Source organism: Vulpes vulpes, chromosome 14 (assembly GCF_048418805.1).
Source record: "Vulpes vulpes isolate BD-2025 chromosome 14, VulVul3, whole genome shotgun sequence".
Classification (NCBI taxonomy): Eukaryota; Metazoa; Chordata; class Mammalia; order Carnivora; family Canidae; genus Vulpes; species Vulpes vulpes.
The window spans coordinates 109,073,616-109,099,769 of NC_132793.1; the positions used below are offsets into that span (position 1 = coordinate 109,073,616).

A 26,154-nucleotide genomic window follows, 5' to 3' on the forward strand; every position below is an offset into this window, starting at 1 on the left:
CAGGACCCTGGGATGTTGAGCTGAGCCAAAGGCAGATGCTCAACCACTGAGCCACCCAGGTGTCTCTCACAGGGCATTTCTAATCCCGGCCCATGACAGCTGTCACCGCTGTGCTGGACAAGCACCTTTCCCACACTGTCCATCTCCCCGCACTCATACCGTGACATGCCTGCAGTCTCACCCATTCTGTGCCCTGCACGCCTTCCCAGCAGGCTGGTCAGAACAGCTAAGGAGAGGAGCCCCCAGCGGCCTGCCCTTGCCACACCCCACCCCCACTCACTGCTCGGCCCTCTCTGCTGGAAGGACCACAGCAAACCACTTCTCATTCTTTGTGGCCAACAGCCTCCCACAGCGACACTGGGTGGAGACCCCTAGAGACTACGGCCTCCCATGCTGGTCTCAGGGGCATAGTTCCCTTCTAAGCCTACACATGCTCAGCCCAGCACCCCTGCCCCCGAGCCCTCTCCCAGGCCCTGTGCACCTTGGCACCCTCTCACAAACATCAAGACCAGGAGTTCACACCCCGAGCTGCACCTGACCAAACACCTAGGGGGCAGAGATGTCCTGCTATCCATGTGGGGCCTAAGAACTGGCCATATTCTTCCTGACTGGCCTCTTGGGTCACTGCCTCCTGGGTGACCATCGGCCACCATCACGACCAAAATGCACACCTTTTTAAAACACACAAAAACTTACCTCTGACATTTCTGTGGCAACTGTCTCATTCTCTGACTCCACCCTCAAGACCCTCCCCCATTCTCACCATCTCTCAGCTGCTCATCTCCTGCTCACTCATCTCCAGCTCAGAGGGCAGGCCTCTCATCACTGCGTCCCCATGCCCAGGCTCCTCTGTCCCATCTTCCTCTCTTGGGCTCCCCTGCGGAAGCCCAGCCAGTTACTCTGCCCCCCCCCCCCCAGCAGTCAGCAGGGCTGCGGGGCTCAGGCTGAGCATGTTTTCTGACACGGGTTCAGACAAGAATACATAATGGGAATGTCCGGTTCAGAGGCTCATCCCAGAGTGAAGCCGTGAAGCCCCACCCAGGTCCTAATGAAAAGCCATGTTCGAGCCTCTCTGTGCTTCTACACTGAACACATGACCAAAAGCCGTGGCTCATCTGGCCTATTTTCCAGTTTTGAGAAATGGAATCATACAGATGTACTCTTGTGTCTGCCTTCTTTCTAGGCATTCACCTGCATTCCTACAGCAGCCACGGAGCATCTTGTTGCCCAACAAAATCACAGCTTACCCATCCTTCTCAGGGTGGGTGGACAGACAGGTTGCTTTGGCTTCAGCAACCCAGGACTGTGCTGTTTCGAATTCCTGCATACGTGCCGTCTGCTTTGAGGGAGCAGAGCTCCAGATTGCAGGGCCCATGTACCTCCACATGCAGTAGATAATGTCACCCTCGCCCCAGGGGTTCAGAGGGGTCAGGGCTGCTTCCCAGCCACACCAACATTCCACACTGTGGTCTTCATTCCAGCTGGCTCTGCATACGGGCCTCACCACGGTAGTAACAGTACCTTCCTGATGACGAATGTGGCTGGATGTGTCACTGAGGTGTCATCTTTCATAAAATGTCCATCTGAGTCTCATGCCCACTTTCTGGTAGGCATCCTCAGATGGATGGACCTTGGGGGCCACTACCACCAATGCTCCCACCCCGTATTCTAGCAATGGTGCATTTGCACAAATGAAGGGTCCTAACATTCACCCAGTTGGGGCATCAGCCTTTGCCTTTACGGTTCAAGCTCTCTGTTGGGTAATGTCTTCTTCGCCCCAACACCATGAGGTTGTGTGCCTTCAATACCCTCTGGTGACTCTCCTGTGCCGCCCTTCACATTACATCTACAACACAGCTGGATTTCGTTGTGTTTGTACGGCATGGGGAGAATGGACTTCCTTTTTCTCACATGGATCTCTCTACCCCGGCACCACTGAAAAGACCACACTCAACCCTGTTCTGCACACAGCCCAATTATTAGGCACTGCGTCTATTTTTATGCATGTTCTTTGAGTCCACTGTCTGTCTGTCCATCCATGTACCGACACCTACACAGTCCTGAATTGCTCTCACGTTGTAAGTTTTGATAGCGAATAGCAGAATTCCTCCTACCTATTCTTCCTCAAGGATATCTTGGCTACTCGGTCCTTTGCATTTCTAGGCAAATTTTAGATTTATCTTAAGTTCAACAAAACACCTGTTGGGATTTTTATTGAAATTGCATTGAATCTATATGCTATTGTCTGACTGTACTCACAGCTGACTATTGTATTTTGACAGACTATCCATCAAGCTTGCCAAGTATTCATTAATTTCAATAATGACTACAGATTCTTTTAGATTTTTGATGTCATAATCATATCCTGTGAGAATAATAACATTTTCATCTTTCTTTTGTGGTTTTTAGTTCTCTATTGTTTTTACTTTCTTAGTATGCTAAAACTGGCGATAAACATTTGAATAGAACTGGTGACAGCACACATCTTCCTCTTGGTCCTGACCTCAAGGGGAAAGCTTGAGTACACTGCATGCTCTAGGGGTTTTTATGTCCTTGTCAGATTGAGGAAGTTCCCTTTAATTCCTATTTTGTTAAATTTTGTTTTGCTTTGTTTGTTCTTACCATGAATGGATACTAGCTTTACCCAATGCTTTCCTGTTGCTGTTGAGATGATATACAATTGTTCTACTTTACTCTGTTAACATGGTAAATTATTTTGACTTTCAAGTGTTTAAAAAAAAAAAAAAACGTCCTTGGAATGATCATGAACTGCTGGACTATGCTTATGTCAGGGCGTGAAGTCCTCCCACCTGTGCTCACCAGTGGGCAGCCCTGCCCCTCCCCTCTCCTTTCAGGTCCTCATCAACTTTTGGAGCCAAGGTTTTGGAGACCTCATAAAACGAGTTGGGCAGTTAACCCCTCTTTATGTATTCTTCTGCTGTTTCAGTCTGTTAATTTCTGTTTCATTAATTTCTGCTTCTGCTTCCATCACTGTCCAGCCTCTACTTCTCCAGGTCAGTTTCACCACTTTCTCTCTAGCCTCAAGACAACCTTCCGCTTTCCATCCCCTCTCATACAGGCATGGGAACACTGTGAGCACCCCCCTGGGCAAGATGCGCCCATTCCAGTGTCATCCTAAATATGCTGAGCCCCACAATGATTCTCTTTTCAAGTTTTCTTTTCAATTCTCTTTTCAAGCCCCTAATGATTCTCTTTTCAGTGGATCACTTATCTACAGGTGTGTGGGCACCACCTCCTTGCCGCTGGCTTCCAGTCAACCTTGCTGCAGCAGGGGACAGACTGAAGAGTCCTCTAGATCTGCTGAGACTTGCTTTATGATCCAGCACGTGGTCAGCATTCATAAACATCCCACAAGGGAGTGGAAAGAACGCACTTACTGGGTACAGTGCCACATGACGTCCAGGAGGCCAGGGTGGGAGTCATGCTGATTGGATTCTCTCTTACTGACCCTTTTCCTGCTCAACCTGCCAGGCATTAAGCAGAGAGTATTTTCTTGTCTCTAGCCATTCTTGCTTTAGATATATTGAGAGCATGCTCCTGAATGTGTATCACATTCAGAATTGTGACTTCTTACTGCTGCTCACATGGTGAAGGTTCCCTTTTCACCTTTAGGACAGCTTCTTGCCTGAAAGCCAACTCTGACATCAATACAGATATGCCATCGTTCTTCTTTCCTTTAAGATTTTATTTATTTGAGAGACAGTGAGAGAGAGAGAGAGAGAGAGAGAGAGAGAGAGAGCACGAGCAGGGGTGAGGCGCAGAGGGAGACGGAGAAGCAGACTCCCCACTGAGCAGGGAAGAACCCAGGGCTCTGATTCCAGGACCCTGGGATCCTGACCTGAGCCGAAGGCAGATGTCCAACCAGCTGAGCCCCCCAGGCACCCTACTCCATTCTTCTGATTAGCATTGCATGGTAAGTCCTTTCCTGTTCTTTTATTTGCTTTCTGTGTCCTCAAGCTTTCATGTGTCTCTAGTATAGTATGATCATATTTTTCATGCAGTCTGACAATCTTTTCTTTTTAATTAGAATATTTAATTTATTTAAAATCAAGGCACTGGGTAGCCCGGGTGGCTCAGTGGTTTAGCACTGCCTTCAGCCCAGGGTGTGATCCTGGAGACCCAGAATCGAATCCCACGTCGGGTTCCGTGCATGGAGCCTGCTTCTCCCTCTGCCTGTGTCTCTGCCCCTCTCTCTCTCTCTCTCTGTGTCTCACGAATAAATAAATAAAATCTTACTAATCAATTAAAATAAAATAAAATAAAATAAAATAAAATAAAATAAAATAAAATAAAATAAAATAAAATAAAATAAAATAAAATAAATTAAAGGTACTTACTGACTTATCTGGGCTTAACCCCAGCTCTGCCAAATGCTGCCTCCTGTCAGCAGTTTCTGCTCTTGCCCTCCTGTTGTCTTGCCTCTCAACTTTCTCACCTTCTTTTGAATTGACTGTTTTTCATAACTCCATTTTTCCCTCTTGCAACCTAAAATTACTCCTTGTTTTATTGCCTCAGGTTACTCAGGGGATTACAGCATGCCATCCTCACATTATACGAATCGAAGATTTACTGGCTCCTCTCTCTCTACCTTCTTCCACAGGGATGTAAGCATCTGAACTTGCACCCTCTACCCTCCCTGGAGCTCAGACTAGTGCTGTGGTGTCAGGTAAATTTACATATTTTTAAACCAAATAGAACACAGTTATTCTTGTTTTACACAGTCACCACTCATTTGGGTTGACCCATACATTTACCATTTTATGTGGTCCTACTGGGTCCTCCTCATTGTCCCTAGGCTTACATAGCTCTCATCTGAGTCTGCCTCCAGGGGACCAAGGGGCCCCGGGAAGTGGACCCAAGATGGATTGTGCAGAGGAGCTGGGCCGGTGATAGCTGAGGGGATGCGGAGGCCCCTGCAATATGGAGAGAATGTTCCCAAGAAGCCCAGAATAAGTAAGCACCAGTTGAAGGCTGACATGAAAGCTGGTGCCTCTTTGAGGGGGCCATACAAGGCAGTGAAGCCCAAGAGTCTGGGGACAGTCTCAGAGACTGCTGAGGACACCTGTTAAAGAACGACAAAGGAAGTACAGACAATGTGTTCAACAAGCTGCCCTCAGAGAGAAGCTTACCAGTGACGAATGTTCATAAAAGTTATCTGTATCTTCTATATTTTGAAATCTTCAGACAGAAAAAAAACAGCAAAGATTCAATCTTATGTCCCTAATGTACTATTTTCACAAAAGTGAGAAGTCCCACATGTGGCAGAAAGACCACAGCTTTGCAGTCTGACATGCCAGGAAAATGCTCCTGAATCTGCACCTCAGTTTCCCCATCTGTACAACAGAGATCGTGACAATCTCTGTACGGAGCCAACCCAAAGGTCCGGAGAGAAAAGACCAGAGCCGCCCAGCCTGCCCTTGATCAAGAGCACAGACCACAGTGCACGCGATGGGGGCCTGTTGTGGGAAGTCCTGGGACTTCCTGTTGGGCAAGGAGAAGTAAGCACCAACTACAGCGGCCTGTGGCACCCATGCCAGGGCCTGCATCAGAGAAAAGGATGTCTGACCACAGGCTGCCACCATAAGCCTGGCTGGTGCTACTTCGTCACCTCTTGGAGGCTCAGACCCCTTCCACAATCCTTCCAGAAACACACGAAAACACCTGGCAAGCCACCTAACCCAAGAATGTGGGCTTAGTCAAGACCTCCTTCTGGTGGGACCAGCACCACTCTGAGGGTCCCCAGGCAGCAGGCTCTGCCTGGCCTGTGCGTGTGACACACACACCTCTGCTTCTTCCACAGGAGTGTGGGTGATACACTGGAGCCTATGCTGACCACTGACAACCAAACCCGGCATACTGGCCTGATCCGCCCCCCAGTTACCATGAGACCACAGGGGAGGGTCTCACCGCCACCACAGCTCCAGCCCCTCAACCCACCCTCTGACTCCAACAAAAATTCATCCAGCCAAGAAGACAATGAGGTACTTTCAAAGGCCTCTTCTGGCTCTAACATTCAATGATTCCCATTTCACATTAAAACACAAACTAACTTAATCTTTTAAGCAAGAAACAACCAAAGTCAGTTTGTTTCCATTTATTGTTATTCAGTCTGTAAGAAATTATCTTAGAGGAAAAAAAAATAGAAAAAAAAAAAGAAATTATCTTAGAGTTAGTTTTTAAAATAGAACCACACTGATATTTGCACAACCAAGTTCAAAGCAGGATTATCCATGGCAGTCAAAAAGGTGGGAGCAACTGAAGCGTCCACTGCCAGATGGATAGATAAACAGAATGTGGAATATCCATGCAATGGAAAAATGGATCAAATATTAGGACATTCTGACACCTGCTGCCCACAGAAGGACCTGGGGACCCTGGGCTCCAGCACAAATCTGCTATGATTCCTTTTACATAAGGGACCTAGGGTCATCAAAACCCACAGAGACAGAAGTTGTGACAGTGGGTTCCAGGGTGAGGGGAGGGGGATGGAGAGCCAGGGATTCAGGAGGACAGTTTCCACGTTACAAGAGGAAGAGTGCTGGGGATGTGGGGCAGGGGGGACAGCTGCCCAACACTGTGATATGTGTCATGCCACTGAACCAGGCACTTAACAATGATGAATTTTATGCTGTAACCAGTTTACTCCAATTAAATATATGTGTAACCAATGACACCCTAAACAAATGTAGAAATAAGCCACAAAAACTTTTTCAAAACATTTATTTGACAAAGGACCCATATCCAGAATAATATATAAAGAAGTACTACAAAATCTTTTTTAGTAAAATAGGAAAAGGATATGAACAGACTGCTAATTCATAACAGAGAAAACCTGACTGGCCAGAGAGCCCACAGTGGACCACTTGGCCACGCGCATCATCAGTGAAATGCAAAGTAAAACAAGCTGCCCTTCCACTAAAATGGGAAAAATCTAGTCTGACGGCACTTGGTGCCAGAGAGGAGGGGTGACCAGAGCCTGTGTGGGAGTAGCCACTCTGTTACCCAGCACCCCACCCAGAGGGAGAGGGTTTCCCCGCTTCCCACCAGGTGCCTGTCAACAGCACTAGCACGTTCACAGTGGAACAAGTGGAACAAGTGGAACAAGTGCCACACTGGGACTAAAGCCATGAGGGTCAGACTTGAAGGCATCAGGCAGTGTATTAAAGGTGGCACAGTAAGACATGGTACAGGTGCATCTGTGTAAAGTATGAGAACACACAACGAACCACAGAAGGATCCGGGGCTGCCAAGGGTTCAGCGGGGAAAGGGAGGTTCTAAGGGCAGTGAGAGACCACATGTGACACCATACACCTGTTCACAGGCCTTGAATGTACGGCCCAGAGAGTGGGACCTAACAAGAACGCATCCACACTGGCCCATCAGCATCCCAGGCACCGTGGCGGTGCCAATGCGGAGCACGGGGTGCTCTCTGCCTTCTGCCATGTCCTTCTATAGACCTAGAATGGCTCTGAAAGGAAAGTCTGTTTATTTTTTTTAAGAACTATAGATAAAAGCAAAGAACTTGGAGACGCCTGGGTGGCTCAGCGGTTGAGCATCTGCCTTCGGCCCAGGGCGTGATCCTGGAGACCCGGGATCGAGTCCCATGTCAGGCTCCCTGCATGTAGCCTGCTTTCCCTCTGCCTGTGCCTCTGCCTCTCTCTCTTTTTGTATGCCTCTCATGAATAAATAAATAAAATACTTAAAAAAATAAAATAAAGAGGGGACCATGAGAAGCCCTTCCTCAGAATTTTTTTTAAAGGTTTTATTTATTTATTTATTTATTTATTTATTTATTTATTTATTTATTTAGGATAGTCACAGAGAGAGAGAGAGAGAGAGAGGCAGAGACACAGGCAGAGGGAGAAGCAGGCTCCATGCACCGGGAGCCCGACGCGGGACTCGATCCCGGGTCTCCAGGATCGCGCCCTGGGCCAAAGGTAGGCGCCAAACCGCTGCGCCACCCAGGGATCCCAGAATTTTTTTTTTTTTTAAGATTTTATTTATTTATTCATGAGAGACACAGAGAGAAAAAGAGCACGTGGCAGAGGCACAGGCAGAGGGAGAAGCAGGCCCCATGCAAGGAGCCCGACATGGGACTCGATCCCGGGTCTCCAGGATCAGGCCCTGGGCTGAAGGTGGCGCTAAACCGCTGAGCCACCTGGGCTGCCCCACCTTCCTCAGAATTCTTGTAAGGGGTGAGCCAAGCTCACATCTGTAAAGTGTTTACAGGCATGCTGGCCACACAGAAGACAGAGCAAAAGCCACTGCAATGCTCTGCAGATGTAGGCAGAGGCAGGGAAGGCAGCAATATGGGCAGGGGTAGGGAAGGCCTGACTATGCAGTAGAAGTCTCCCATTACCCTCCCCGCAACTGGCGATCACAGTTACCAAGACAGAGGGAGGGGAGCAGGATTAGGGTGGGATTCAGAAAGATTCCAATTTATCTGCACGGTAGATGTTCATTTGTAAAAACCTGACAAAGAAAAGAGAAAAATTAAAATCAAATACCTCGAGATCATCAAGGGAGCGAGTGATACTAAATCTCTTGGATCTTCCAAATGATCTCCGGGCAGAGGTGCGTTGAGAAGTCTGAGTGAGTCCGATTCCCCGCCCAAATTTTGAGCCCTAAACACAAAGGAAAAAAACAGATCACATTACCTTCTTGGGAAGAGTTGTGGAGTTCTGCTAGGCACACCACCCAGAGAGGGGACCCCAGAGAGGAGAGGGCACTGGGGAGCAGAGGAAAGCAAGACTGGAGCATCACCCGGGGTCAATGTCATGCTATGCATGTGTCACCACAAGAAAAATCCAAAGTTGAAAACAAAAGTCACCCCAGGACTTCCACGTGTTTGCCCTGCCACTTAAGATTTGTACCCAGAGGACAACCCTGGCCTCACACCCCATGACTACAAGCCAGGGTCCTGCCTCCTGGCCTCCAAAGGCCAGTACCAAGAGCAAATGAAAAACAACGTGGATATTTGGGAAAGGATGAAGTGTGTGGGGAGAGAAATAACTATTAAAATAAAGATTATGACTTTACATAATTTTACAAGCATTTTAGGAAATTAAAGAATCCCTAGACATCCAGCTGGTGTCTGAAGACCAAAGCAATTCAGGTGCATGAAATAACTGGTCTTGTTCTTTCTCTGAGAAATGATCAGAATTAATTCACTGTCATTATGCTGGACACTTCCCCAAATGTGATTTGGGTCCAACAAATAAGGCATCACATTTTTAATATAAAAAGCATCACAGCTGAAAATCTCTGATTTCCTGGGTACTTGAAATCCTAAGTGACCAATTTCAGCCATAAAGGAAGTTCACGTTTTCTAAGGACTATGAGGCTCTCCAGATGTCTGTTCTTCTCCCGTGTGAGACCCTTGGGCGTCCTGCAGAAGGGGGCAGCCTTGTGGCACTGCCGGGGAGAGCTCCACCGGCCGTGTCTCAGTGCCACACAACCCTCACCCACACACCCCACCCCACTACCCCTCTCTGTCCCCCACACCTAGGCCACTTGGCTGCGTGGGGGAAGAACACAACCCCCAGACTGCTGTCCCATGACATGCCTGACCCGAGGGGCCCTCGGCCACATGACCACTTTTCTTTTGCTTGCTCCTCCTTGTCTGGGACCTCAGGCCAAGGGCCTTCAGGGTGGGGGTAGGCCTGACCCACGGCTTCTTCCTCCTGCCCCTTCTGGCCTCCCCCTGCCTTCCGCACACCTACTGGCTGCTTCCCTCACTCTCTGCCTTTGCACTCACACCCAGACCCCAACCTCTCACCTCCACCCCCTGAATCACTAGGGCCTAAATGGGAGCAACAAGCACATTATTTTTAATCTCTTGATTCTTTAAAAATATTTTATTTATCTATTCATGGGAGACACACAGAGAAAGGCAGAGACATAGGCAGAGGGAGAAGCAGGCTCCCTTTGGATCCCAGTGCAGGACTTGATCCAAGGACCCTGGGATCACAACCTGAGCCAAATGCAGAGGCTTAACCACTGAGCAACCCAGGCATCCCTAATCTCTCAATTTCTTTTTTTTTAAGATTTTATTTATTTATTCATGAGAGGCAGAGAGAGAGAGAGAGAGAGAGAGAGAGAGAGAGAGGCAAAGACACAGGCAGAGGGAGAAGCAGGCTCCATGCTGGGAACCCAACATGGGACTCGATCCCGGGTCTCCAGGATCACACCCTGGGCCGAAGGCAGCGCTAAACCGCCGATCCACCCAGGCTGCCCTAATCTCTCAATTTTTATTAAAAAGTAACGTAGGTGCCAAGGGAAACCACCTTCATTTCCTTTGCTCTGTGTTGCCACAGGGCTCTCCACAAGTGCTTCTTAAACACCAACCACATGCACAGGGCCACAGGGCACCCAAGACAAGCTCAGACAGGTCTCTGGACTCCAAGGAACTCACGATCTCTCAGTCCTCCTGAGGCTACTTTAAGATGGCAACAGAGCAGCTGCGGGCTACTTGAACGCTTCCCAGTCTAGAAGAAACCAGAGGCCCCTGGAGGCCACACCGTGGACTGCAAGTCCAGGATGGTGCTGAAGACTCCAGGCCAGGACCACTAGAGGAGGAAACTAGGCTGAGCAGAGGTCAGGCCCAACAGAGCCCTGGAACAGACAGGGCAAAGCCAGGCTGCAGACAGCACTGGCAGGGGTACTTCAGCAAAGTCTTCTGAAATAGAGTGTGCAAGCTCAGGAAAGGGCAACCTGTTGCAGGGGTGAGCAGAAAGAACCGAACCTAGCAGGGAGCAGTAGTACAAAGAGAGAAAGGGGTGCAGGGATTGGGGGAAGGAAGAGGAGGGAGGGGGAGAGCTAGGGAGTGGGGGAAAGAGGGGGAAAGGTGGAGGGAGAGGGAGGGGGAAGAAGGGACTGTCTCAGGAACAGGACAATAGGTAGGACAATAGGTAGGAACAGGACAATAGGACTGTCTCAGGAACAGGACAATAGGTAGACAATAGGTAAGAAAAAGGCAGAGATGCCCAAGGCTCCCTGTCCCAGAAGTACCATCGCCATCAGCAGCAGCACACAGGTCTTCTTCAGAACTGGTAATAAAACATCCCACTACACTCATCAAACCTGAATATCCCAACAAGAGTTCAGAGAGAACCCTTGCTAGCAGGTTACTTGAGTAGCAGGCTCCCTGCACATCTGCCTAGTAGCCCCTGCTCAGCCCTTCAGAGGCTGCTGCACTACTGGCAAGGCCTGGTCCCTGCCATCCAGACTCCGCTGGGCCAGGTGCCTGTTCTCCCCGCCCTTCAGCCCTCAACCCGAGGCCACCCCTAACTGCACTGCCTGAGGAGCTGCCCTGGGGTCCCCCTCTGAGAAGTCCTCCTCTGAGGCTGCGCCTTCCCTCCCCACCTGTTAGCACAAGTTCCCCCAGGAAGCAGGGCCCTTGTCCTCTGAATACCTACTGCCCAGCACAATGCTGGAAGAAAGGCTGAGAACAAATTGTCTAGGGGCCTATGAGCCCAGCAGCAGGACCCAGTGGCTTGCAGGCAGAGGAAGCCTGGCAGCCATCCAAACGCCTTCTCTGCAGCCCAATGCTCTTTGCTCCCAAACCAAAGAAGGCTCCAAATATGCACAAGACGAACCCTGTGTACAAATCATGTACTTGTGATTCCGTATTTTTATTTTGCGGGTGGGGGTAACGAGCATGTGGCTTTGTGCTAAGAACACGGTGTCACTGTGATGCTCAGGAGGCGAGGACATGCAGGCTGGGCCAGCCACTGGAGTTCTTAATGTAGTTCTTACCGTAACAAACTCAGAAGCTCACCAATGACTCAGCACCCCCGGCACTAAGTAACTCATGGTCCCCACACTCCGAACAAGGGTGTAACAGCCTGCATGGAAGCCCTTCTCCACCTGCGTCTCCTTCCTCGGTTGCTGTTGCTAACAACTCTGCACACTTGCTGCAGGAGGCCAGGGGTCATGCGGGGACACACTGTCACTGTCACTGCCACGTGGCCATGGCCCAGCCCGGGGAGCAGACTGTCTCGCCCCAGCTCCAGGCATGGAGAACATGGCCTGACCACCAGCAGCTGAGCCGGAGCCAGAGCCAGAGCCAGAGTCAGGGCGTGCAGCCGGGTTTCCAGAGGAACCAGAGGGCCCTCCCATGCACCTGGACCCTGCGTAGGACTTGGGAGAAACAACCCCCCTGGTTCTTGTCACCTCAAACTATAAGTGGGGGTGGGTACCTCAGGGAGGCTGAGAGGTGTCAGTTCTCTCCAGGGTGGAAATGGGGCAGGGGGTGGGGGGAGAGCAGAACGCCATCACCTGGGGTACCAAACTGCCCCAGCCACTTAGCACCAAGGCTGATCCATCCCACAGAGCCACTGAGTTAGGCGGCTCATTTCAGCACCAGCAGTGACTCAGACTAGCCAGTCCAACCACCTCGATCTCCACAGGAGAACACGGTAGCCAGTGAAACACCTGCTCAGGGTGACCCAGAGGGGGCCTGGAGCAAGCCCTGACTAGTCATTTTTTAGTTACAGTTAGAACTAGAGCTGTGCCTGTCCCGCTCATATTATGCCTCCATCCCTCCCATGGGGCCCAGTATGTAGTAGGTGCTCAGTAAGCACTTACTAAAAAAGTAGACTCTAACAAAGAAAACTGTTTAGTTCAAAATAGAGACCAGAGTATCTGAAGGTTTTTCTAAAATGAGAGAACACAGAGAATTTAAGGAGTAAGACTTCCAGCTGACATACTTACTGTTCCTGGTGTGTCAGGCAGAGTCTAGTCAGAAAGCAAGACCACACCAGTTGTTTTCACAGGGAGAATTTCCTAGAAGGAACAGTTAACTAGGCATCAGAGACCTGGAAAGGCAGAGACCCTAAGAAGTCAGAGACAGCCACCGGGAAGTGACTACACCCCCAGGGCTGGGACAAAGACAGGAAGAAGAGGGAGGGATTTAAACACAGCAGCCAGATAGGACCCAGACCTGGGGGAGAGGGGTGGGGTGCAGCCACAATGGAGCCAGAGGAGCTGATAACTGAGCTCAGGGCTGGCAGGGGAGAGGACTGCCCAGCCCAGGGAGGAGCGTTGCCATGGCAACATGCAGGGAGCAAGCAGGGAGAGGCAGGACCCTCCTCCTCCCCTCTAGCCACTCCCCAGCACCCCTGGGGGCAGAGCTTGGGGAGGGGGGGGGACACAGACGCCAATGTCCCAAAGCTTATTGCAAAAGGGAGACTCTAAGGGATGCCTGGGTGGCTCAGTAGTTAACAATCTGCTTTCGGCTCAGGGCTCAATCCCAGGGTCCCGGAATCGAGTCCTACATCAGGCTCCCTGCATGGAACCTACTTCTCCTCCCTCTGCCTATGTCTCTGCCTCTGTGTGTGTGTGTCTCTTGTGAATAAATAAATAAAATCTTAAAAAAAAAAAGGGGAGACTCTAAAAATAAATCTGATTAAAGGGATCCCTGGGTGGCGCTGCGGTTTGGCGCCTGCCTTTGGCCCGGGGCGCGATCCTGGAGACCCGGGATCGAATCCCACGTCGGGCTCCCGGTGCATGGAGCCTGCTTCTCCCTCTGTCTGTGTCTCTGCCTCTCTCTCTCTCTCTGTGTGACTATCATGAATAAATAAATAAAATCTTTAAAAAAAAAAATTATAAATAAATCTGATTAAAGATGTTTATAAAGGGAGTTATAAATTTTTACTGCAAGAAAATAAAGCCTAAATAAATAAATGGAGAGAAATAATACCATTTTCATGGATAGGAAGACCCAATACTCTAAAGATGTCAGTTCTCCCAAATTGGTCTACAGATGAAAATACAACTGCAACAAAAACATCAGTAGCATTTTTGGACAATTTACAAACTCACTGTAAAATCTATATAAAAGAGCAAAGCTCAGAATAGTCAAGATAAGGCAAGGAGATCCAGCGCATCAGATATAAAGACTCATTACAAAGCTACAATTATAAAAGTAAAGTATTGTTGGAGGTGTGGACAGTGAGGAGTAGAGCACTGAGAAATGGACCCAAACGTGTGAACATGTGATGCAAAGAGGCACAGCTGAGCCTCTTTGAGGAACCTCTGAGCCTGCCACACGGCAGGATGGTTATAGTGCTCTAGCAACAAGCAGCAGTTCCAAAGTCATCCAGAGAAAGAAAAAAATGAACTTGCCAGCTATCTTATTCTACTCATAAAGATTTTTCTTTTAGAAAAAAAAAAAAAAAGAATCTTCCTGACCTCAGGGTAGTGATGAATGTGTTACATCAACACTGTAAATCATAAAGAAAAGATTGACTAGATGGTTGACATGAAGACCCCACAAAGCAAGTGAACTACACAAGCCACAAACTGTGTAGCTATACGTGCAATATGATCAGCACAGGATGAACAGTCAGTATCTAAAACTCCGACAGACCAAGCAGAAAAGACAACCCAAGAGAAAAGTAGGCATAGATTTGAGGGGATCTCTCCCCACAAGGAATCCACACCTTCCTGAGCAAGGCCACAGTGCAGTATTATTTTACATCCGCTAGATTGGCAACAAAGTAAGAAGCCTGGCCAGGGCGAGTTCTGGCAAGTTCTGGAGACAATGTGGAGCAGTCTGGGTGCTCATGCTTAGCAGACTGGGACTGTTGGGAAACTGAGACATGGAACCTGACCCACAGTCTCCCAATCTTGGACTTGGTGATTTAATTACGAGGAAGCAGACAGGAAACTCAGGAGAGATTTACCTCCAAAGGGTAAGACCTTCCATTTCAGAGTTGAGGGGGGAGCATGTCTGGGGAGAACCTACCAGAGATAATTATTTACATTGCGAAGAGTAGGAGGGAAAACCCAGGGTTCTCCCCTCTGTCTCCAAGGAAACTTGCTTAAAGAGCCAGGAGGAAGAGGGTATAGCATGTGTATAAGCTCCCTGATTCCTCTTTTCAGGGTTCCTCACCTACAGTACCACCCTGGTGCGTGTAGAGTGACACCTGACGTGTCTGACACTGCCATGGTCCAGGGACAAGGACTGAGTGCCAGGAAAAAGTGTGGTTGTTATAAGTCAGTAGTCCAATCTGTCGCTGCTCCAGAAACCTGCTGGATACTAAAATATGGATACTAAAAACTCAACACCTGGCAGTTATTGGCAAAGATGAACAAGCACTGCTACCGACTGGCCATTGCACTCTTTGGACAGACCCCGGGAAATCCCTTCACATGCATTGCCGGAGATGGACATGTGTGCAGGATGCTCATAAGAGCAGCACTTGCCATTTCCTCAATGGCTCAGAGTGTGTGTGTATGTGTGTGTGAGAGAGTGTGCATGTGTGAATACGTAAGAGAGTGTGTGTGAGGGAATGTGTGGATATGAGAGTGTTAGTGAGAACTGTGAATGCGTGAGAGAAAGTGTGAATGTGAGAGTATGAAAATGCATGGGTGTGAGTGTGTAAGTGTGGGCGAATGTATGCACGTGTGAAAGAGTGTGTGTGAAAGTGTGAGCGAGAGCATGTGTGTGTGTGCGTGTGTGTGTGGCGGTGCACGCATGGTGGAAATGAATGGGCCGCAGCGGCAGACAGTGCATGGCTAAATCTGAGCCGGCACCGGCTGCGCTGAGCCCCTCCTAGAGCCGGGCAGAGAGGGCGGCAGGAGGACAGAACACGCTACTGCTGCGGCCTCCCCAGCTCCTGACTCTGGCGGGAACGGGGCCACCTCGCTTGGAACACTCTCACTTTTCCTGGAAAGCACAGGAAACCCTGGCAGGACAGTGGGGGTGGGGGGCGCTCTGTCTCTGTCCTGGCACTCCCTGTGCTCCCACCACCTCCTCCACAGCACCTGGTCCTGCCTCCCTGAGCCCCCCAACCACCCACATGCCCCCCTCCACGGGGGCTCCGGGCTGCCTCCACCGGCCCCTCAGCACCAGCCACCAGCCCAGCAGCAGCAGCCGGCTGGCCCGGCCTGGCTTCCCGTTTGCTTCCTGGCCTGGCGACCTGGGGCAGAAAGTGACGCCACGGTGCTGGGGCGTGGTTCCCACAGGCTAATGGGCAAAGCCACTCTGTGCAGAAAATACAGTATCCTCCAGATTCTTTTTTTCTAAGATCTATTTTAAAACTTCCTCTCATTGTACTGGAAGGCTGCACGAGATCTGTTTGTTGAACCAGGTACCCTCCCAGCCCCCTGGGGACCAGCCCATCACCAGCTATGCCACAGAAACATGGCTTCGGCTTCCAGCGCCATGCCTCACTTGGTTCTTACTAAACAGAATTCAGAAAAACAATTTTTTTCTCCAAAGGAATGATTTTTAGCAAGTAAAATATGTTCTTATTCCCGTAATAAAAAAATCAAAGTAACACAAGATAAAACCAAAATGTCCTGGACCCATCCCCAATCTCCCCTTACACCCCCATGGTAACTGCTCAGTAGGGAGCGTTTCCTTTGACTTGTTTCTATACATTTATATATAAATATGTACACACTTTAAAACATACAGGTTCATTTGAGGGGTGTTGACATTTTCACACAAAAATGGGATCATATTAAATACATGTATTTTGGTGACCTTTCTCCGTGTGCCTTGGGGGGGCTTTCCATGGGGCTGGTACATGGACCCCACTGCCTGAGGCAGAGATGGCGCTAACTACTCTTCCCTCCTGCCTCTGCCATGGGGCTGTGTGCTGCACATGAGGCCCAGGGGCTCACCACGACACTGACAGCCTCCTGCAGCAGAGGCCACCGTGTGACTCAGCTGACAACCCCCTCCCAAGCACAGCAGATACGGCCACTGGGGTGGCCACAGGCGTGACCCTGTCTTGCCCTCCATGTTCGCTAACTCATGTTGCTTTCTTTTAAATGAGTGCATGTAGTCTGCGGTGTTTTTTTCAGCACTTTTTCATTGTATTCAATCAAAAAGGTATTTATTAGGTGCCCACCAACACTGCCAGTTTGGAAAGGACTCACTCCTGAAAGTCTGTCCTGCAAACCGGTGAGTGCCTCCAGGGCATCTTGTCTTCAAACACTGTGGTCTCAGGATGCCTGTACCCTCATACAAAGTACTGCTGATCCCAAAGAGCTTCTGTTTCTGTGGGATCCACCTATTGTTTATTTTCCATATTAAAAATGAAACTGAGAAGTTTAAAAATATTTACGAATTCATTTCAAAATAACAATAAGAAATCCTTTAGATGGTCTTATAATGAACATATTTCCATTTTTAATTTTTCCAAAATCCATTACGTGTGAAGTTTAAGAATATGGATTGTGCTACTTAGCCAAATATTTTGATTAATATTATTTTTAGAATATCAGTTTTCAAAGAAGCAGAATTAAATATCCTTAATTCAAATTAAATGTAATGGGATCATTTTTGAAGATACAGATCACATCTCAAGGTCTTGGGTTTTCTTTCACATCAATCCCTTTGTTAGTCATACGTTCCCTTTTGTACCTAAGATACTCAGCAAAAAGCAAAGTAAACAAAGCGGGAAATCACTTAAGGCTGTAACCAAAGCGGTGGCAGAGGAGGACAGTGAAGAGATGGGCCTGGATGAGCACTTCTGGGGGTCAGCTTCCTCCTTCACTGTGGAGCTAACAGACTGCATACAGGTACGACCCAGGAACTCACAGGGCACATCTCATACAAAGAGCTGCGGAGCACAGTGTGGGAGCCATCGTCAGCACCTAGAGACCAGGAAAGGCCATCTTGAGGCGGAGGTAGCATGTCCCTCCCCATATGGCTCCCAGAGAAGAGGAGCCACAAGGCTGCCAAGGCCAGCACTGCCCTATAACCACAAGAAACAGCCCTCAGGCACAGGTGACCAAGACTGGCTCCAGGAGAGCTGAGGATCGAGATGGGCTTGGGGGTAGGAAAAGCTCAAACATGCTCCCCACTCCACCAAGGGCAATGCGGGAGTGGCCACCCGGCTCATACGGATGGCCTTCTCACGGCCTGCTGGCCTGATGGAGGCACTGCCAGCCAAGGAGGGAGGGAGGTGTCAAGGTCTAACAGGACCTTGCTCTGGTCTGGAATGTCTTCCAGGAGGTGGTGAGTGAGTGCTTGGGGATGGCCGTCCCACAGTGGCTGCATTCCAATGGGTTCCTGCACTGTTTCCAAGAGAGCAGCGGGGCCTTGGGGGGCAGCCTCTCCAGCTGGCCCCTGTCCCGCCACTGCTGTGAGGCCTGCCCCAGGGTCCAAGAGGGCTCTTCCTCCTAGCAGCTCACCATCTTTGGCCTATGTCGCACTTTTCCACGCTGTTTCTCTGCTCAAACCTGGTGTGTTTTCTGTCCCCTGACCCATGCACAGCATGTCACTGGAGCCACTGCTCCAGAAGAATGGGAGTCACCTGGGGCCTCCACTGCATGGCACCCCACCACGTGCCCTTTCCAACACCTCTCACTCTCTCCCCACTCCCAGGCACTTCCCTCATCCCTCCTGGCCTGTCTTCCTCATCCCAACAAGCCTCCAGGAGGGACACCAGGAGACCACCTCACAATCTCTGGAAGCTTCTGCCGCTCCAGCAAGGGAGGCTGTGAGATTAGGCTGAGCTAATAATCAGGAGAATCCATGGAGCAAAGTAAAAATTAACTGATAACCTTCAAGAGATTTTAGTAGGAATCCAATAAAACACCATTCACCACTCCTTATTTTTAGATGAACTGGGTGTCCCATCACCGTTACCAAAGGAACAGGTCATCCAAACTAGTCTAATGAAGGAAGCCAGACAGACCCAGGGAGTCTGAGTCTCAGCACTTCCTTGGTCCTCTGACGCATATAAACCTGACTTTCCTTGTCAGTAAAATAAAAAGAACGATACCCACCTGACGGGCTCACAGAATTCCCACCTGGGTCCACAGTACACTGGTGAGCACCTTCCTGTTATCTCCCAGCACAAGAGACACCCCAACTCCACCGCCGCATGTCCTCCTCTGTTACAGCCTAAGTCCTACCAGCCAGGCCCTCCTTCTCACTACACTTGTGTTCAAGGTGAAAGAACATCAAAAAGAAGCCTGAGACCCTCATAAATATCATCACTGATCTCTGACAAAGGAACAAAGGCAACACAAGCAAGCAAAGACAGCATCTTCAACAAATGGTGCAGGAGCCATGGGACATCCCTACACAGAAAAATAAATCTAGGCCCAGACCGTATACCCTTAACAGAAATTAACCTCAAATGGATCATACACCTCAATGTGAAATAAAAAATTTATATAAAACTTGAAGATGACACAGGAGAAAAGCTAGATGATCGTGGGCTTGATGAGGCCTTTTCAGATATACCGCCGAAGGCATGATTCATGAGAGAGAGAACTCATCACCTGGGCTTCACTAAAACTAAGAAGTTCGGGGCAGCCCAGGTGGCTCAGCGGTTTAGCGCCTGCCTTTGGCTCAGGGCTTGATCCTGGAGACCCAGGATCGAGTCCCACGTCGGGCTCCCTGCATGGAGCCTGCTTCTCCCTCTGCCTATGTCTCTGCCTCTCTCTCTCTCTCTCTCTCTCATGAATAAATAAAAAAATAAAATATTAAAAAATAAAACTAAGAAGTTCTGCTCTGGGAAAGACCATGTCAAGAGAATAAGACAAGCCACAGACTGCAAGAATATGACAGGGAAGGATATGACGGCATCCTACCTCATCAAGGAGCTGCAAATTAAAATAAGAGTGAGATACCACTACACACCTGTCAGAACGGCCAGATCTGGGCCCCCCACCACAGCACGTGCTGGCGAGGACACAGAGCCACAGGAGCTCCTGCTCACCACGCTGGGGACGCAGAATCACCGGTGCAGATGCTCTGGGAGATGGTCTGTCAGTTTCTTACCAAACTAAACATTTACTATCTGATCCAGCAATGAAGCTGCTTGGCATTTACCCAAAGGAGCTGAAAACTCGTCCACACAAAACCCTACACACAGATATTAACAGCAGCTTTGTTCATAATTCCCCAAACTCAGAAGGAACCAGGATGTCCTTAGCTGGTGATGAAGGAATAAGCTGTGTCCATCTAGATGGTGGATTATTCAGCGTTAAACAGAAACAAGCTATCAAGGCACAAAAGGGCCTGGAGGAGCCTCAGGTGCACGTCACAAAGAGGAAGAAGCCAGTCAGCAAAGGCTGTGTGCTGTAGGAGTCCCTCTGCAGCACATTCTGGAAAAACAGAGCGACGATGGGGGACAGGAAGGAGACCAGTGGGTGCCAGGGGCTGGGGTTGGGAAGGAGGACCCCGGGGGAGCACAAGGGTGTTTAGGGCAGCAAAGCTCCTCTGTGTGATACCACAGGGGTAGACACCTGTCATTCCACAGTGGTCCAAGCCAACGGACACACAACACCGACAGGGACCTGGAACTGAGCTATGAACTCTGGGTGATGATGGTATCAGTACCGGGTACTCCCCGGTGGGGATGCGGATAGTCAAGGAGGCTGCGCACGTGTGTGGGCAAAGGGTATACGGGGAATCTCTGCACCTTCTTAATGTTACTGTAAACCTAAAACTCCCCTAAAAAATTAAATCTTGGGCAGCCCAGGTGGCTCAGCGGTTTAGCACTGCCTTCAGCTCAGGGTGTGATCCTGGGGACCCAGGATCAAGTCCCACGTCGGGCTCCCTGTATGGAGCCTGCTTCTTCCTCTGCCTGTGTCTCTGTCTCTGTGTGTGTGTCTCTCATGAATAAATAAAATCTTTTAAAAAAAAATTAAATCTTTAACAAAAAGAAGAAATCCAAGGTTTGAACCATGACCCTGCTTAATCCTGACTGTTAAACCTCAAAACTTGGCTACGTCACTTGCAGAACAGGGGCTGTAGCACCCCCTCTTCGCAGGTGCCCTGAGGTTGGAACCCCCCTGGGTGCAGTCTAAGACAGCAGAGAGCCCTGCAGCGCACACACAGGGCTTCCACCCAGAATGACCAGGGGTACACCTGACCTGCAGAGAGCCACGTAAACACCCTTTCCTTCCCCCAGTGCAAAAATTCACTTATACACCACCAGTGGAGACACGTTTGTAGGATATGCATTCAAAGAGGTGGTGAATTTTCCAATTTCAGATAACATTTACCACCTTTCGGGCCCTCCTTCCTTAGCCTACCACAGCAATAGGGAAGGATGCGCTGCTGGAACCTCCCCACCCCCAACCCCAGAAGGAGGCTCAAGTGTGAAGCATCCATGCCACAGTCTGGCTGGCTGGAGCAGACGAGAAGGATGTGGGTGGGGGGGATCGCCCCAAGAACCCAGGCCATGTGTGGCTCAGCCAAGGGACAAGAGAACAGGTGCACATGACAATAGAACATCTGGCAACAGCAGTTTAGGAACTGAGTCAAAAACCCACACAATTACAACTGTTTATAAGGACAAAAATCTACCCTTAGACTCTTCAAAATGTGATCATGGCCATTGGGAGAGGGAAAGCCAGGGGGTCTGACCTCTCCTCCATCTCTAAATCTTTAGTGTGTTGTACAGTGGAAACTACTATGACTAGGAAACTACTAGGAAGGGTGCAGGCATGAACAGAATATTCGCTGAACAGCCCCTCAGCTCTCCTGTTTCCCCAACCCCATCCTCACCAGCCAGCAGAAGGATCTCCTTGTGAGACTCTTGGCTATCAAGAACAGAAATGTGAACACATGCAGAAAAGATACTTTAAAATCATGAAGGGCAGCCCTGGTGGTGCAGCAGTTTAGCGCCGCCTGCTGCCCAGGGTGTGATCCTGGAGACCCAGGATCGAGTCCCACGTCGGGCTCCCTGCATGGAGCCTGCTTCTCCCTCTGCCTGTGTTCTCTGCCTCTCTCTCTCTCTCTGTCTCTCATGAATAAATAAATAAATAAATCTCTAAAAAAATAAATTAAAAAAAATTAAATCATGAAAAGTCCTCTGAGAAAAGTCCCTTGGAGACAACCCAAGCCAGGCACCATTCCACTGGTGATCTCACTGGGTCATTCACTGGGCGCTGGCCACACAGCAGCTCAGCCTGTCCCTCCAGTGCCACTGGCCACCCCTCTGCCAAGGAAAGTCCTACATGCTAACGCCCGCCCTCATGCTCCAAACTGAGCTCCTAGTGGGAAAGGCAAAGGCCCCAAAGGGACATGGACAGGTGTGAGATGTTCAAAGCACTGCTGCACCAAGCATGGTCCCTTACCATTTGATAGGCACCTTCAGTGAATAAGGAGCACAAGCCACCAGCCCACTGCTGAGTTCAGCTGGCATTTTTTTCATAACAGGATTTTCCAGATGAAGTAAACAGAGCAAGGATCCACACCCTGGGAAGTGACCTGTCTTGAGATCAACAGTATCTGTGCTTCAAGAATTTTCTCATCTCAAAAGGGTGGGATGAAATGGGCTCCAAAGGGGCCCATGGATAGGACCCTCCTAGGCACCAGCAGTACGAAAGGGCAGGAGGGAGGGAGGGAGGAGGGCCTCAGCCTGGCTGTGAGAAGTGATGTCCCTCCTCCATTATCTGCTCTGCACAGGACCTGCCAGAGAGGGGGCAGTACCTAGAGGGCTCCCGGGCAGGACAGAGCCCACCGCACATAAGCAAAAGACGTCCTGCAGGGCCAACAGAGGCAGGGCCCAAGGGCAACAGGAGAAAAGCGGGACTAGACACTTGTCAACTAGCATGTATCATGCCATCAGTGACTGAGTTAACGATATCCAGCTCTGTTTTACCAAATCACATCTAACAGGCTTACCTTTTTGTCTTCCTTAGTCTTTCTAACTTGTCGATGGGGACCGAAAATGTTTTGCATCCCGAAGGCCTTCCTGGACCAGTCTCTTTTCTGGGTGCTCAGGGGGGGCTGTGCCAAGCTGCCCTCCACCCTGTAGCGGTCGGCGGGAATCTTGCTCATGGGAGGGGGCAGCGTGCCGCAGTTGACACTAGACCACCCATCGGTGGAGTCTGTGTAAGACTCCTGGTCACTGGCGTGTCCGCACTGCCACTCCTGCAGGACGTGGACTGGAAGCCACCGCTGGCCGAAACTACCGCCGTGGCCCACGGCACCCCTCTTGGAAGGCGGCACTGAACTCCGCAAGGGGGCAGGGGGAGCCTCTCCGTGAGAAGTGGACCCTAAGTGCTTACTGAAGTCCCGGCACCTGTCAGCCTGTGGAGAGGCCTCAAACAGGGGGCCCCCTTCGGGGTCGTGGCAAAAGGCCCCATTCCAGGGGGCACCCCAAGGCTGGGAGCTCCTCCCACCGGCACCCTCCCAGCCACTGTTGCTGGGGCCGTGCCTGCTAGAGCTGGCGCCCAGGTCAACCACAAGCACTCGGCTGCTTCGCTCCTCCTGGTGGAAGTTGCCAATGCCACTGTCACTGTTGCTGCTGGTGCTGGTGTTCTGGTGGGCATCCGCATCCCCGTCCACAAAGGCCCGGGCCCGAACTCCCTCGATCAGCTCGCCCATGTCTCTGTACAGCACGGAGACAAACTGGAGGACAGGGAGAGAGGATGCTGGGAACTCAAGGCAGCCGTTGGTGTCGGGGTCGGCCGTGCACTCAAACCCAAACCGCCGAGCAATGCCCTGATGGATCTTGTGATTGAACAAGTCTGGATCCACCATGAACACGTGGCAGGAAGTTCGCAAGGCACCCTCATCCTCATGAGCCAGACTCCCATCGTCACTGGTCTGCATGGTCACGAGCCCAAAGAGCCTCCTGTCATCTGGGCACACAGCACTGAAGGCCAGCTTCTCAGCCGGGTACTCGGCCAGAACAGCCGCCTGGTCAGTACAGAGCTGCACACGGTCGTGCAGGACCCGCATCGTCACCAGGGAGTGGATTTTCTGCTCAGCCCGCAAGCGCCGCAGGCAGCCACGGATGGCCTGTAAACTGTCCGACTCAAGGTTGCAGCTTGTGGAAGGAAGTTCGATGGAACCTAAGTAGCCTACGACCATGGCAACGTTTAAAATACTTGCGTCTACTACAAAATCTTCATGATTCTCAGGTCCGATACTGAAAACTGAATCATCATTAATCATTTTTGATATTTCCTCCTTAGAAAGCAGGCCAGGATTTGGATGACTTATACTTTCACGTCCAAGGTCAAATCGCGCAGTGGCTGACTCTGAAAGGGATCTTTGTTTCAATTTCAAGGGCTCTGAATTGCTCGCACGAAGACTAGGATTTTCAAAGATCATACTGAGAATTCCACCGGACTGCATTTCTTCAACAACTCGCTCTGCTCTATTTATACCTAAGGCTTTAGAATCAAGCTTGGGCTTCAGCCAGCCTTTTCCTTCATAAAATCCAATCTCTTCATCACTGGAACAGGACTCCACGTGGCCAATGCCTTCACCAATCACCATGTGCAGGACACCAGAACATTTCCCAATTAATTTCACTACATCCTCATGGGACGCTTTCTTCACATTGATTTCATTGACAGCAAATATCTGATCACCAGCACGGAGGCCCACAAAATCTGCAGGGCTCCCTCTCATGACACAGCTGAGCACACAAGGCGCCTGACCAGAAAGGGTAAATCCGTACCCCGTTCTTCCTCTGGCCACTTCCACACTCCTCATGCGAGGGGGCGCCTGCCCATGAAGTGGACGCTCCACTGTGTCCCCTGCTCTATACATCTCGATGTGCTTGCAATACCAAGGGCATCATTCTTCACTGCAGGGGATCCATAGTTCAGGGAATGCTGGGTGCTACTGCACTTTTTCTTGAAATAATGCCCTAAGGAAGACAATAAATAGCTTGTTATTCCAGATCCCATATTTCCATTGCTTACCCATATCACCTAAACATAAAAAGATAACTCATAACAAAAACCATCACAGAAAGAGTGTCTGGTTAACACATAAATGTCCAAAGGAAGGAAAGGCAGTCTCTACATATGGTAAACCATAAAGTCAGCCTAAGAAATTTCCCTCCGGAGCAGACTGTGTTTCCCAGAACCGACACCCTTTGCAACACTGATGTGACGTTACTCCCACCTTAGGTTTGAGGGATCCAGGGCTGCAGCAGAAGCTTCTCCTGCCTTCTCCTGCCGGGCTGGGCAGAAAGGAAAGACACCTCAAAACCTTACCATTCCAAGTGTGATCAGAAGACCAGTAGCCTGGCAGCGCCTGGAAATGGGCACAATGGGGCTCTCGTGCCCTTCTGCAGATCCAGCACATCCCTACCTGCACTTTAATCTGAGACGCAGAGGCAGAGTAAGAAGCAGTGCTGGCTACAAGACCTGGGGTAGAAAGGCGCCTATCTGATCACAAATTCCTCCATCACAAGCAGCAATCCATCAGGAAAGAGTCAACTTATATTCTCTCATATTTTTCCTCCCTCAATTAATTTCTTCTGAACAAGGTACCATGTGGGAAAACCGCGTTAGTCTGAAATCGCCTCAGTCAACTACAGAGGCCACCGGATAGAACAGTTAAAACCACCAAAAGAGCAAAGGAGGGCAGCCTGGGTGGCTCAGCGGTTCAGCGCCGCCTTCAGCCCAGGGTGTGATCCTGGAGTCCAGGGATCAAGTCCCACATCAGGCTCCCTGCATGGAGCCTGTTTCTCCCTCTGCCTGTGTCTCTGCCTCTCTCTCTCTCTCTCATGAATAAATAAAATCTTTAAAAAACATTAAAAAAAAAAAAGAGCAAAGGAATATAATTTAATTGTTCCGGGGATGACTTCATCCTTGGTTGTCATCAAAAACAAACCTGTGTCAGGGTCCCAGGACCATCCCAGTTCCATGACTCATTAGGAGGACACACAGGACCTAGAATACAGTTGTGCTCATGGCTGGGACTGATCCCAGGGAGTTGGCCAAGGGAGAGGTATGGGGTCAAGAAGTCAGGGGGACGAAGTCCAGAGGAATCAGGTGCCAGCTTCCAGCATCCTCTCCCTGGGACTCAGGTGGGATGTGCTGCATTCCCAGCAGTGTGTTGTGACAACACGTGTGGGGTCTTGTCAGCCAGGGTGGCTTGTTAGGGACATAGAACAGGGCTCGCTGGGGCTGGTCCTTTCAGGCCCTTGCCCCTGGCTCAGCCCAAACCACAGACCCTCAGGAAGAAGGGGTCTGGCACAGGCAGGGGGGGTACAGCTGAGGAGTGGGAACACTTCCTGGACACCTGCCCAGGCCCAGTGCAGCACAGGCCTCTCAGGGGACAGCCTGGTCCCACTGCGGAGCTCCTGCTGTACAAAACCCTTCAAAGATCACTTTAAAAAACAATACAACAAATCATGTTGTGAAGACCCAAAACAGTATAGAGATGTTTCTTAAGGAAAG

General features: G+C 50.0%; 1 protein-coding gene across 5 annotated transcripts in view; it reads right to left on the minus strand.

The window, feature by feature from the left end:
* Positions 1-26,154, minus strand: part of RGS12 (regulator of G protein signaling 12) — a 119,617-nt gene that overhangs the window by 67,452 nt on the left and 26,011 nt on the right. For all 5 annotated transcript variants that reach the window (XR_011997143.1, XR_011997142.1, XM_072737632.1 and 2 more), the window contains exons 2-3: positions 22,631-24,611; positions 8,529-8,645 (exon numbers count right to left, since the gene is read on the minus strand). Coding sequence is in view for 3 of the 5 variants with exons in the window: in XM_072737632.1 (XP_072593733.1) it covers positions 8,529-8,645; positions 22,631-24,511 (1,998 nt within the window). In the remaining 2 variants the exon portion in view is untranslated. The remainder of the gene's footprint in view (positions 1-8,528; positions 8,646-22,630; positions 24,612-26,154) is intronic.